The sequence below is a fragment of the Podarcis gaigeae genome (assembly GCF_964106915.1).
Source record: "Podarcis gaigeae genome assembly, chromosome: 3".
In the NCBI taxonomy this organism is placed as follows: Eukaryota; Metazoa; Chordata; class Lepidosauria; order Squamata; family Lacertidae; genus Podarcis; species Podarcis gaigeae.
Window position 1 is genome coordinate 26,069,058 of NC_139680.1, and position 13,770 is coordinate 26,082,827.

The 13,770-nt window shown below is 41.5% G+C and overlaps 2 protein-coding genes across 18 annotated transcripts in view; one reads left to right on the plus strand and one right to left on the minus strand.

Moving 5' to 3' along the window:
• TRAPPC12 (trafficking protein particle complex subunit 12) overlaps positions 1-13,770 on the plus strand; it is a 647,809-nt gene that overhangs the window by 120,239 nt on the left and 513,800 nt on the right. The gene's annotated exons all lie outside the window — the stretch shown is intronic.
• Positions 1-13,770, minus strand: part of MYT1L (myelin transcription factor 1 like) — a 282,351-nt gene that overhangs the window by 98,270 nt on the left and 170,311 nt on the right. For 16 of the 17 annotated variants that reach the window (XM_083729979.1, XM_083729970.1, XM_083729982.1 and 13 more), the window contains 3 exons: positions 12,693-12,747; positions 12,472-12,505; positions 12,107-12,169 (listed from right to left, as the gene is read on the minus strand). The exons of the other annotated variant lie outside the window; for it this stretch is intronic. In XM_083729979.1, the coding sequence (XP_083586105.1) occupies positions 12,107-12,169; positions 12,472-12,505; positions 12,693-12,747 (152 nt within the window). The remainder of the gene's footprint in view (positions 1-12,106; positions 12,170-12,471; positions 12,506-12,692; positions 12,748-13,770) is intronic. 17 annotated transcript variants of the gene reach the window in all.

Sequence of the window (13,770 nt, forward strand, 5' to 3'; positions counted from 1 at the left end):
TACCTTAAGAGAGCTATGAAGTGATTTGTAGTGATAATAATATGCCCTGGAAGCTTGAATTGCTTCCTGCAGACAAACAGTAAAAAAAAGCCAATAATCAGAACCAGTGCTAAAATTAGCAAATAGCAGAATTCAGGTCAAACAGATGTGTCCCGACAACCAGCAATTATTCCCAGAATAGTGCCAAGTCTTACTGAAATCTTGCTATTACAGTTAATCTTATTTGTTTGAATGTGCTCCTTTTATGGTTCTGCTATTAGCAGTCTGTATTCTCATGACATCTTATTTAAAACCCTGTTCGTACCAAGTTACAAGGTTGTACCGAATGCAGTACTCATGCAGTGGGAATTCCTGGTACCCACCTCCTCGTCCCAGCCACCTGTGGCATTGAAAAGCCTTTTCGGAGTGCTAAGAGACCCTCAACAAATGCCTAGAGTGTGGGGACAGGAAGCTATAGTGGGAGGAGCTTTCAATGTACTCTTGCCCAAGAACTGAGACTTTCTACAGAGGTCCTTCTCACTGTCCCTTCAGGTATCCATAAGGAGACAGTGCATGGGGGCAGCTTTTCTGTGGTGCCCCTCTGCTGTTAGAACCCCCTCCCCCAAGAGTTCTTTACAAGTCTTTCACTGCTTCAAACCTTTCTTTTGGAAAGCTTCTTCAACTTTTGCTAAACTGTGGTTTAGATGCCTGAACATGGCTGATGTCTCTCAATGGAACCCAACACATAAGGTTACTGTGAGAGCAGGAATAGAGAACCCCACATATATCACCATGAGCTACTTGGAGGAAATGTGGATTACATACGTAGTGTTGTGGATTAGCTGGATTCAGAGGAAACGTGGGAGGCAGCCGTTGGGTCAGGGTAAGAAGGGGGGGATTGGTGGTGGGATGACGATGTGTGGTCAGAGGGAGAAGAGGGAGAAGACTGGGAGGAGGAGGTGTCGGAAGCTGAAGAGGCTGTGGCAGAAGGCAGTTCAGAATTAGGGGCAGGAGAGGAGGGGGGCAGGAGAGAGATTGAACCTGCTTGAACCAGCTCCCCTTTCCCCGGACTCCCAGAACACACAGAGAAATGAGAAAGGGCAGAGCAACAAGAGGGAGGACAGTGGAGCCTTAGGCTGCCAGGGAAAGGAACTAGGCTAGGGGAAGAGCCTTAAATGGTAGGAAGACAGGGAGCTTCAGTCCTTGCAACTGCTTCATTGGGGCAAGACCTACTGGGAAGGGGTTGCTGTGACCACTAGGACTGAGCTGTTTCGTTTTTGATTTTTAATAAAGAGTTAACTTCACTGACATCAGGTACTTTATTGTTTTATTGCTGACCTATGCCTGAATCCAGCTCCTGATATTTAATAATTATTAGATAGTGAAGAGAGTTTTTATCATCCTAGAAAATAAACCACTGTTATTTATGGGAAAGACGTGCAAACTGTAGACGTGAGAGTGTGTTGCATAGTTCTTTTAGGGAAAGAAATGTCGTTCAAAACAGAAATCTCATCACTAAAATAAATAATTCAAAAATAAAATAAAATGAAGAGTTGGTGCAAAATTGATCCGTGCCACTGCCAACAGAAAGTATTCTACTATTGGGATAAGGATTACGTTATTATGTGCAGAAGTAAATAGCCACACTGAATTGGTTGTGCTGAACCCAGTTGTAGTAATGACTAGCTATTCACAGTGCTGTTCATTTAGACACCTCAAAATATTTTACAGATGAGGGCGACTGTCTAGTGTCTCTGTTTTACAGATGCTGAAAATGGAAGGCAGAGAGAGAGAGAGAGAGAGAGAGAGAGAGAGAGAGAGAATGACTTACTCAACATATGAAGATTGCCTTGGTATCCCTCTTAGAGCCACTTTAAGAAGTTGCTCTCACACTATCTGTTTCTATCAGCAAAGTGAGCACATTATGCTATCAGCCAAGCCAGCCATTCTTTAAAAAAAGAAGAAATCTGCTGTAGGTAAGAGGACAAATCTATATGGATATTTGCAGAAGCCTCTTGAGGAAATTATCTTACTGGGTACTGCTGCTTCTTTTTCTTCCCTTTCCTGCAGCACACACTGAGCCCTCATTTATTTGGTGGCTGTTACAGCAACACATCCCCTCCGGTCGCCCCCTTGTAAACCTTCCCACATCAGACAATGTGGTGGCAAGCAAAGCACTGACAGAGGAGCATGTGCCCAACACCTGCTGTTTGAAAGAAAACAAGTTACCATCATGGAAACACCTAGTTCATGCCAGAGACTTCTGTGCAGATCCTACAGCCCAAATCTGCTCTCGCTGTCATGGCACAGATGGACCATTCAGCACCTTCTGACACCATCCTTCTGACACATCTTTCCTTTTCTATCCTGCTCAGTGTTGCACTAAAACGCACAGGGGCTATTCTTCAGTTCCTCCTAGCTGTGAATTTCTAAATCTTTGAAAGAAAAATTCTAAACACACTGAGATCACCAGCCCGCCTTCTCTTTATTTACACACTCTGATGTGGAAGCCTTGTCTCCAAATTCAGGAGTAGGCAGCAATTACTCACTGGTGAAGGAAAGGCAATTTGCACACCCTCAGAGGCACCATCTCCCTATTTCACAGCACAAGATTCCAGGACCCTCCAGTTGACATAGCAGGGCTGGGAAAGACCTCTGCTAGTTCACCGCCAGTTCATCAGAGACAATACGCACTAGGCGGATCAATAGTTTGGCTCCGTAAGTATAATGCAACTTTTATGTCCTTCATGTCTCCCAGAGCTTACTTCTGAAATTCCAAACAGGTTTGAGATGAAATATCTGATGCATTGTCCCTAATTGTAAATTAGGAGCCAATCTTAGGGATGTACACTTCCTTCCTTCTTCCATGGAGCAAGATTTAATTTCCACTTAGTACAATAGAACTTATTCCCAGGTAAGAAGGTTCTGGGTTGCAACCTCAGAGTTGCATGCATGCCAGCAAAACCATGATTTGCAAACCAACTTGAAACCATGGCCAGCATTCAGTAATTATATTGGTTCAAATACAGCCATGAACAGACAAAGGAAGGATTTCTCTCTATATAAAGGAAAGAAAGAAGGAAGATAAAGGAGTGCATATTCTGAGGATTGCTCTCAATTTGCAATAATAATAAATGCATGATGCCAGTGAAGTAGATAAATAGGTACCGCTCTGGTGGGAAGGTAAACAGCGTTTCCGTGCGCTGCTCTGGTTTGCCAGAAGCGGCTTAGTCATGCTGGCCACATGACCCAGAAGCTGTATGCTGGCTTCCTCAGCCAGTAAAGCGAGATGAGCACTGCAAGCCCAGAGTTGTCCGTGACTGGACCTAATGGTCAGGGGTCCCTTTACCTTTAGTGTTACATCTGCACCAGGTTTAAGCCTTAAGCCAAGATCAATGGACCCAACAGAAGCTGATGAATTCATCAGTTTTACCTAGGCATGCCAACGTCCTTTCCTAATTTAAGCTTACTCCTGGAATCTGGTGCAACCACAGCTGTAATGTTGGGTCTTGCCAAGAAGAAAACAAATTTGCATTTTTAAAATGTTATCCCAGTTGGGAAATGGCCACTGCCGTGTGTGATGACTGAATTGGAAGCTATATTAAAATACAGGAGGAAGGGTTTGCATTTTCTCCACCCCACACAATGATTATCTAACAATTACACCACAGCAGGTGGAGCCAACTTGCCTGGACCATTATCTCCATAGCATTATAGTTAAGCCAGCCTTAATCAAGTTACCTCTTGCGACAAATCAAGGTCACGAAAACCTGTAGCAAAAGAAACGGCAATTTGCCAGCCTACATGGCAAAGGTAATAGAACTGCATATGAAAGATCAAAAACATCCACTGCCATACAAAGCCACAGACCTGGATTTTTGGTGAATGTGTTACACTCTGGTGTATACTTCTTCAGTAATGCATCATGGATTCTGATAAAAAATATACTGCTGTTCTACTGCGAAGGAAGCCAGTAACAGACTTCAGATATATTATGGATTCTCTGTCAGTACGTTTATTGTTTGCTGTGTTTCATTTGAAAATCCTTTCGCTTAGGACTGAAAGTCAGCTGGGGGAAAGCACCTAACAGCATTTAGCTAAATACTGGAGCATGAATGTGTGTGCATATTATTGATTGATTGATTGATTGAATGAATGAATTTATATACCGCCCTATACCCGGAGGTCTCATGCATGTGTTATATACTACACAGCACACACATGATTTTTTGCAAGAATTTCTACATTATTTGTCAGAATTTCTTTGGAACCTTTTTTTTTTTTTTAATAACAAAACTTGTATTGTGACCTACACGAGAAATCTGAACTGTGGTCCAATGCAAATGTGCCATTTTAACTTCAGGGACAAACTTATATGTCTTCCCTTATACGATTCATTATTTTTTATGTAGTGCAAACAGAGAGTAGGAGAAGCGCAGAGAGAAGAGGGGCTTCTGCCTGTTTTGTCCAAATGGAGCATGATCTTTGAATAGTGCACCACCAAATCCTTCTTTGAAATTAATGTTAAAATATGTATGCCCTGACTTCTGATTTATTATATCATTGACAAATAGTAAAGAGGACAGGCACGTCGTAAAGTTTATGGATGGAGTGATGGCATGCACAATAATGTCTCGTAAAGAATAACAGGGAGGGGGAGTTATTTATTCTTGTGGATTCAAGAACGTACAGATAGACTGTCTGCGTGCACAGAATTTTTCATAAATATCCCACAGTGCACCCCATTGTACAGCCGCCATACATTAATTAGAGCGTTCAGCAGACACTGCAATGTGTTACACTCACCCAAGTGAATCTTCATTTTTCACATGCAGGGCCTTACTAATTAAAATCAGCTTTGCAATTAAATGTGGAAAATTGTGTTAAACTTTCAAGCATGGTTTTAAGGATTGAGGGGGGAGAGCCAGGGGAAGGAAGCAATGTATTTATTTTTAGGGTGTTTTATTTTGTTGCAAATGATTTTTTCCCCATCAATATAAGAGCCAGCAAAAAGGGACGTGTGAGGATTTCTCCTCCCGCCGCCACCCCCGTATTATAGATGCTCCTCTCTGTTGCAAGTTGCAATGCTCCACTATCTCTCTGCCAGTACCTGGCCCGGTTCCAATGCTTTTAGTGAGTGCTATCTGTCAAGGCATGAATAATACAGCCCCTAGGCTGTCGGCAGAATCCAAATGAGGCATACATCAGGAAGCAAGCACTCGACTTTAGCTCCAGAACATGCTCCTGTGAAGACAGGCAATTATTCACCCACGGCTACAGCCATGGCAATCAAACTGGTGGGTGAAAAGGTATAAGAAACATGGGGGGGGGGGTTGAAGAAGAAAAAGAAATATGGCACAACGAGCGGAGGAAACTCAATAATTTTCTAATAAGGGAAGGTTTTCTAATAAGAGAGAGAGAGAGAGAGAGAGAGAGAGAGAGAGAGAGAGAGAGAGAGAGATTGGAGCCTTTTCATTTTTTAAAAGTCTGGATCTGAACTGTTTGTCTAAGACTTCAGAAGATGCTAAAGCAAGCCTAGTTGTTTTGTTTTTAAAAAGTGCACAGAAAGGTAATGCTAAACAGGCAAGTATTTACTTTTTAAAATAAATTTTCAAGGTTTCCATTTTAAAAAATAGGGGATAAAAAGGAAGAAAGAGATAAGGACCCAATTATTGTAATAACGTTCGGTATCAAATGGACTATTAACAAGGGGGGTATTGATTAAGGGGCTAGAAGCAGAAGGCATCCCATTGCTCCAATCATGGGGGTAGTAACTTCACACATAGGTTTCCTCCCTTAGGACTTTAGCAGATGACCAAGGTGGAAGGGATGAGTGGGGAGAGAGATGGAGTTTTATTTTTAGCTCTATGCTTGGATTCAGGACTAGCAGCTGAATAACCAGTTCCTTTGTTAATGGGGTGGAGGTGAGACTCCATCCTTTGCTGTGGACAGATGTCTTTTTGCCACCTTTTAATTATTGGGTTAAACGTGATTAAATAATAGGTAAACACTGTGCATAGTGAGGTGGGGGCCACAAAGCCAAAGAAAAAATCATTCATGAAATGGCAAGTGGGAGAGTAATGCTAGTGCTGGTGCTAGCAAGATTACTACCCTCCAATTTTTATTTTATTTTATTTTATTTTTTAAGGCTGCATATGCACTCTTGTCAGAGTGATCAACTGGGGAGGCCAAACTAGATGAAATACTAATTGCACGAATGCAATTGACATGCTTGTTTTTGTTATGTAAATAGAAGCCACAGGGAGACTGTGTGTGTGTGTGTGTGTGTGTGTGTGTGTGTGTGTATGTTTAGTTTATATCTCCTTCCCCCTGCCACAATTGGGGGGAAATTGCCTCTCCAAAACTGCTATTTGAATGGTAAAGGAAGCCCCCAAAGACTATCTATTTTAAAAGAAAAGATAATATTTAACATTATATCCAGCCTGGCCCACAATCCATTAAAAACAGCAACAGAGTCCTCTCCTCCAAAACAAAACAAACAGGCAGGTAAAATATGTAAATCAGCAGTGATGTCACACATACAGGTTTGAGTGCAATTTAAGGTGTTTTTTCCTTTTTGGGTGATTCTTAAAGCTCCTGATCAAAGTGACCCAACTTTCCTTACCAAGTGGGCAGCAAGAGTATTTCAAAATGGAATCTGCAGATTTTCATTTTGTATTCTTATGTTGTGAACAACCCTGAGATCTATGGATGAAGGGCGGTAAACAAATTTAATAAATAATAATTAAATTCTTTAATGTATTGTTATGATTTTACTGTATTTTTATACCATTCATACACACACACACACACACACACACACTTTCTTGAGCATTCTAACTGAGAGTGGAAATTGGGACATAAATTCTGCAAAATAAATAAAATAAAACAGGACCTTTTCAGGTTCAGATGTGGGTGTTTACAATGCCAGAGTAACATTTTGCTTTCATTTGTATCTGTGGCACTTCTTCCCCAATAGCTATGACATCACAATTCTGAGGCATGCATTTCCAATATGCTAATACTGCATTTCTGGGGGTTCTATGCCACCAGCATAACTAATAGCCTCATGAGTTCGCCTGATTCCATTTTAAACTATCGAAGTTAGTGGCTGTCACCACATCTTGATGCAGCGAATTCCTAAGTGATGTGTGAAAAATAAGTGCTTTCTTTGTCTGCCCTGAATCTCCCCACCAATCAGTGGATGATTACAGGATCTAGCATAATCATGAGATTGGGAGAAAAGCAAGTGCCCTGAGTTTGTACTGTTATAAGTTGGCGGGGGGGGGGGGGGGCAGGATCCCCTAAACTCCTGGTTGGCTAGGTCTTCCCCATAATTCCTGGATTTAATCAAAGTTGGGATTAATCAAACTATGCCAAATGCTCCTGGATTCAGTTTATGTTAATGAGCCAGGCCTCTGGCACAGCTAGCTGAGTGTGGGTCATTGGAGGAACAGAGCTAATAATGGCTGAGACATTAACCCATCAATAAAGCCATTAGGAAAGTGAAGGCTATACCAAATGAGGAAGGGTAGGGCCCCTCCTCCAGCTGGATGTTGGTGGACAGAGACAACAGGGTGTAAAGGGTGTAGAATTTTGGTTTGGAGGATGTAAGTGAACAGGAACCAAATACCTGTTTTACAAACTTGAGAGAGGGGCCAGGGCAGAAGGCGGGCTGTCTGTTTTGTGCTGCAGAGAGGGTCAGACGTGCTGTTTGGGGTCTCTTTGAATCTCAAGTTGCAGCAATGGAAGAAATAGGATCCTCTTGGGATGAGAATACTCAGCACTCTCTCCATCTAGCCTCAGGTTGCATATGTGTGTAAATAAACCATATATCATAAAGTCTGTGTTGTTCTCACTGTCCAAAAGGAAACACAAACTCTGCTACCTCGTGGAACCTCACAGCGCATGGAGATTGGGGTGGTGTAAGGGGCAACCATGGTTTGTTCTTAGGTGAAAACTGATGCTCTTCCCTTCTTTCCTCCTCTTGTAGGTGAAGGAAGGAGGGCAAGGAAGGAGCTCATAACTCCAAGGCACATTTCCTGCCAGGTAAACCAAGTTGTAGATTAGGAGTGGGAAACCAGAGGCCCCTCCTGATGTTGTCAGACTATAGCTCCCACTATTCCTGACCAATGGCCATGCTGGCTGGATCTGGTTGGAGTTGGGAGTTCTCCACAGCCTCTGGAAGGCCACAGGGTTAGATTATCACGAAGAAGCGTCAGGTTCCATGCATGAGATAAAGCTTCCCAGTTCATTCTCTCAGGCACAAGGAAGCAGCATGCAAGCTGAGGAAGAGGAGCTGCTGACAAAGAACAAAGCAATCTACAAAGCCCCGATCCAATGAGATGGGCTGGAGGATGCAGACACACAGTATTTTGGGTACTGGGGTAAAGGTTGGAGAACTGAAGGAATTGGAATGGGCATGAACAGAAGGAACTGTTTCAGGAGCAGAAGCAGCAGTAATGTTCAGTTCAATTTAATATGGTCAACACACCAATATTAAAGCATTACATATTCAGACACAATAGCAGCAATCTGCCCTATGTCTGTGAGTGTCTTTATTTTAATGCTGATCTTGGACTGAAGAAATTCAGCCAGCTATACTGCAGATACTAAAATTAATAATTACTGGGAGTCTGCTGGATGAACCAAAAACCACCTATCTGTTCAAATACTGCCTTCCAGTTGAAAGTCGTGAGCACAGTGTAAGCAAATGGCATATGTCTGTAATAAAGAGGCGGCCCTTCACAGGAAAATAGAAGTGGAGCATACTGGAAATCTGGGTATAAATGCTTTCGAATGCAAAACTGCAATATTGTTTCCATTCATCAGAAATTACACCATTTCCTGCTTCCACAAACGCACAATGCTATTCAAAACAAAGACGTATTTGCAATGTGGAGGGGGTGGGGAAACTCTTTAAAAAAATTAGATAGCGAGTGTCAACTGAAAGCTTCCTTTCCAGTCCTATTAATAAGAGGTCTGTTCCATGGACATAACTGATAATTAGGGTGTTAAGAATTCGCTAACAGCCAGAATTTTTTTTGATACTTTTCCAAATTGTCTTGTGAAATGTCCTCAAATTTTCATTTAATTAACAGCTTCAAAATCCAGTCTGTTCATGTATTGACATAGCAGGATCATGTCAAGAAAGCAAAATAATAAAAAATACATCTGAAAGTGAAACAATTTCAACCATCGATCCTTAAACACATGAACATTTATAGCCTCTAATTCTTCCCCTCCCCTGTATCATAAACATATATTAATTAAAATATTTGAAAACTATATCTAAATTCAATTAAAGCATAAAACTGAACTTAATTTGCTAATTATGCAATTCTTAATAAGAACCTAATATTAATATAATTCAAGCACTGGATTGATCCTGGAGTTTGCTAGAGAGAAAGGAGTGCATTTTGCATTATGAAAAAATGAAGAAAAGGTGCAACTTGAAATCAAAACTCAAAAGAATCATATTTTCCTTTGGCAAGCTAATAAAGTCAGTTATTCAACTCTTTGAAATAACCCTGTAGATTAGACTGATATATATTTTAAAATGTGACATGTAAAACTATTGCTGATTCTTCTCTATCTGCATTCAGAAAAAAAGCATTCATCATGTTTTGGGTGTTTGTTTGATACAGATGCTAATATATAATTCTAATATATTAATGAGCTGTTCACTCCTTTCAAGTGCCTTCTGAATTTATTTTCTCTACTTGGGACCTTCCTCTGTCTTGCAGCAAGCCGTGGCTTTATTTCTTCTTCTCTCATCACTTCCGGTCTGTCCTGCTCACCTTCCGGAAGGATGGCTGGGTTTTAAGAATGACAGTGCAGCCAAAGTCTTCTCCCCATTTTGCACACCCACTTACACACACCCACACACCCCTACACTACTCTGCAAATTTGCCTCTGGAGACCACCTGGTAGTCTGCAGATCACATTTTGAGAACATCTTAAGTCTGAGCAGAAAAACCGTTATTTGCCCTTAAAAACCCATTGCCATTGGGAATCATCAATCAAATTCTAGGACCAATAAATAAGTCGTATGCTGCAAGCTCGAGCTCCACTCATTTATTCACCCACATTTTTTTCCAACACAAATCTTTGCCACATGGGGAATCAGATACAGTATGCCAATGCCACTGCTGCTGCTGCTAAAAGTGTCCAGGCGTGGATTAGATTCCTTGCACCGTCGGCAAAGATTCCATTGGTCTGGTGGAATCTCTCATAAGTTCATGGTAAAAGCAAACCCTAGAACACACCAGGGCCCTAATTCTGAAACTGCTGTCTTAGGACTGGGATATTATACTGTGAAGAAAATAAATGGCTGATAAACTAAAGAACAAAACAACACTTTGGATACAATATTTAAGTCCGTCGTTATTATTATTTAGTTCAGGTATTTATATACCACCTAATAGTCAGAATTTCTAAGTAGTGAAATCCACAAAGCCTTGTACTAGGCTGTGCACATCTGTCCAATTGTCCCCCATTATATTTGGGGGAATTGTGATGGTGGCTTCCAGTGGCCTGAGTTTGACACTCAGGAAAGGAAGCACTGAGGCCAAAGTGGACATCTTCGAAAACCAATCAACTAAGTACTTTTTCTTGTGACTTTAGGGTGGAACTACTATGGATGGGCAGTCCACAGTTTAGTGTTAAAACATCTGTAGAGGAAACTTCAATCCCCAACATCTTCAGGTACAGACTTCTGTTTGAAACCCTAGAACATAGCTGTCAACTTTTTCCTTTTTTTAAAGGGAAATTCCCTTATTCCAAATAGGATTCCTCGCAAGAAAAGGGAAAAGTTGACAGCTATGCCCTGGAAAGCCACTGCCAGTAGGCAGTGCTGAGTTCAATAGACCAATAGCCTGATTCAATATAAGGCAGCTTCCGATGGGTGGTATTCAACTAAATACATGTATGAACACAATAACTTCCACTTGCACAACCGGACTCCCCCCCCCCTTTCCCATTACACGTGCACCCTGCCACTCCCAAATCTGCTCTGGACAGTTGGAGAAACGCCCAGAACCTATTTAGGAGACATATAGGGGAAGGAGACAGGGCTGAAGTCCTATGACACAAGCAGAACTTGTTGGGCTTGTGCGAAGTGCTACTTAGCACCGAGCTGAATACAACTCACTGTTCCTATTCCCCTTTTCATATTAGTTATGGCTTGACTCAGATCTCCTCTGTGTTATGCTCTGCTGGTCTTTGGATATATGGAACGGATGAGCAGTAGATGTATATGAATCCCTTGAAACCACATGTCAACGAACTTGTACTTTAAACACAGAAACATAAAGACCAATCTGAAGTAAAGGCCATTGAATTAGGCCCAAACAATGGAAACGAAGGATTAACAACACTAAACTAACATGTTGTTACTGGGAATTTTATCATTCATCAAAGTCTACAAGGCCTAGCTACTGTATTAATGGCAATAATATAACCATCTGGATCTCAAAGACTCATTATCACTAATCTGTCCTAGAATTGTCCCTTTGAATCTATCCCCGTCATTGAACTCCCTGTGCTCAAAAATCTAAGTTCTTATTCCAGTTATGAACTATATTAAATTATGGAAATCACAATAGCCAGGGGTGAGGGTGGGGAGGTGGGGGTGGGGATAAATGTAAATAAGGTCTCATTTTAATTTGCCTCGCATGAACCACAAAACTGCATATGTTGCCTGACAAAATATAAGCAGAAAATGTGTATTCATGAAAAAGTGTCTTCACTAAAACAGCATTTACACATTCTGTATTTGGGGAATTACTTCTCTCCGTAACTAATATACCTAACGGGACGTAAGTTTGAATAGAAAGTGAGGAAGGAACACCTCAATATCTCAGTGCTTGCTTCCTTTTGTTAGATTTTCATTTTACAGCCCAGTTTTGCATACAGAAAAGTTAATGATTGGGAAAGCGAGACTGCAATTAGAAGCAAAGAATGGAACACAAATAATAATAAAAGAATTATTCGGTACACTATTAGACCCCCAGTGATTGTGCCTAGGTCATCAGCAGAATCATGTCAGGTAACTTGCCTACTAAATCGCTTCATTATTTGCGTACACACACACACACACACACACACACACACACACACACATTACCTTCTGTGTCTTGCATATTTGCCACTAACATGACCACTGCCATCACAGCCAGGAGTAGGGCAGCTGTAAAAAGAAAGGAATTAATTATATAGGTGTTAGTGTGCTGCACAGAGATTATATTGAAAGCAGACGGCAGGTATTACAGAGATGGAGGGCAACAAAGACAGAAAGAGAGAAATCAAATAACTGAAGGAAAAAGGGTGGGTGGGGATGCTTTTTATTAGCAAATCCCAGGGGAATTAATTTCATCAGTGCAGCAGGGCATGAGCAAACCACCAATGAACTTGAAAGTGCATTATAACCATTAAAAGGCATGAATTTTCTAAATTGCTAATGGGGATACATTTTACACTCGGCGCACTAACCTGAACAGCTCTTGTATGGCTGGTTCCACGGGAACTGCAGAGAGATGGAAAATATATAAAAATTTATCATCTATCACAAGTACCCCCTTCTCCTGCTGAAAATTGCCAAAAAAGGCTGTGTAAAAAAGCAAGGGTCAGAATGAATCATGCAAAGAGATTCTGGAGGATGAAGGTCACCCTGAGCAGGGGCCTTGAGTGATTTACTGAAGCAAGAGACGTACCTCGAACACCTTTGGACCGTGTGCGATGGCGCTTCTCGTCTGCATCCACCTCCATCTGGGAATAGATTAGCAGGCAGTCAATGCTCTTATCCTGCATGCACAGACTATCAATGCACAGGCTGATACAGTCTCTCTCTCACACACAATTTATTGACAATATTTTAATTCCATTTTATCCTGCAAGGGGAGAGCCTGCATTAAGAGGGTTCTTTAAAAAAATGCTCCCTACATTTGTTTAGAACCCAAAAAAATACCCACATGGCGCTTTTTTTTATTTATTCTAATCACCTGGCTTATGTGCTCTCTTCCTCTTAACCAGTTTCGTGACTTAAAATACCTGTATAGTAGGTTTCCTTCCCTAACCACCCCCCCCCCCAGTTTCTTTATAAAAGGTCTTTCTTTAAAGGAAACCAAACAGAGGGAGGCTATAACAGATTTCTCTGCAGTTTGAAACTGAGGTTACGTGCTCTAGCATATTGGGAGGCTTTTAAGAGAGAATTTTAGGCAAAAGAAGAAAGGAAAACAGAGTCAGAAGCACAAAAGAGATAATAAGGCTTGGTATGTCTGCCTGGTCTTGAAACTGCTTTTTCTGCTTGTGTTTGCTGTTGCCTCACTTTAGATAACTTGGTCAAGCCACGTGTTATGGATTAATATTATAAACAATGACTTCAAGTTTCATCAGCACAGGTCCTCTAAATGAATCATGCTCCTTAATCAGAGATCCAAAGGTGTGCTCATATATGCTCCCTGGAAACTTATATTGTATTCATGAGGTTCCCTTTAATGCCGATGGAAGGACTAGCTCTACATGCATAATAAAGGGGGGGGGGATGTTCCATGCATACTTGTATCAAATGAAATGAATGCAGAAGACATTTGTGGGGGCAGCCAGCTCTGGTGAGGCACAGAAGCTCCCATACCCAGAAAAGACCGCTAGATGGACGTGACGGGATGGCAAAGAACCAAAGTCATGTCCAGTCATGGCAATGTGAGGATTTCCAGTCTAACAGCCAACAGTGGTACCTCTGGTTACGTACTTAATTCGTTCCGGAGGTCCGTTCTTAACCTGAAACTGCTC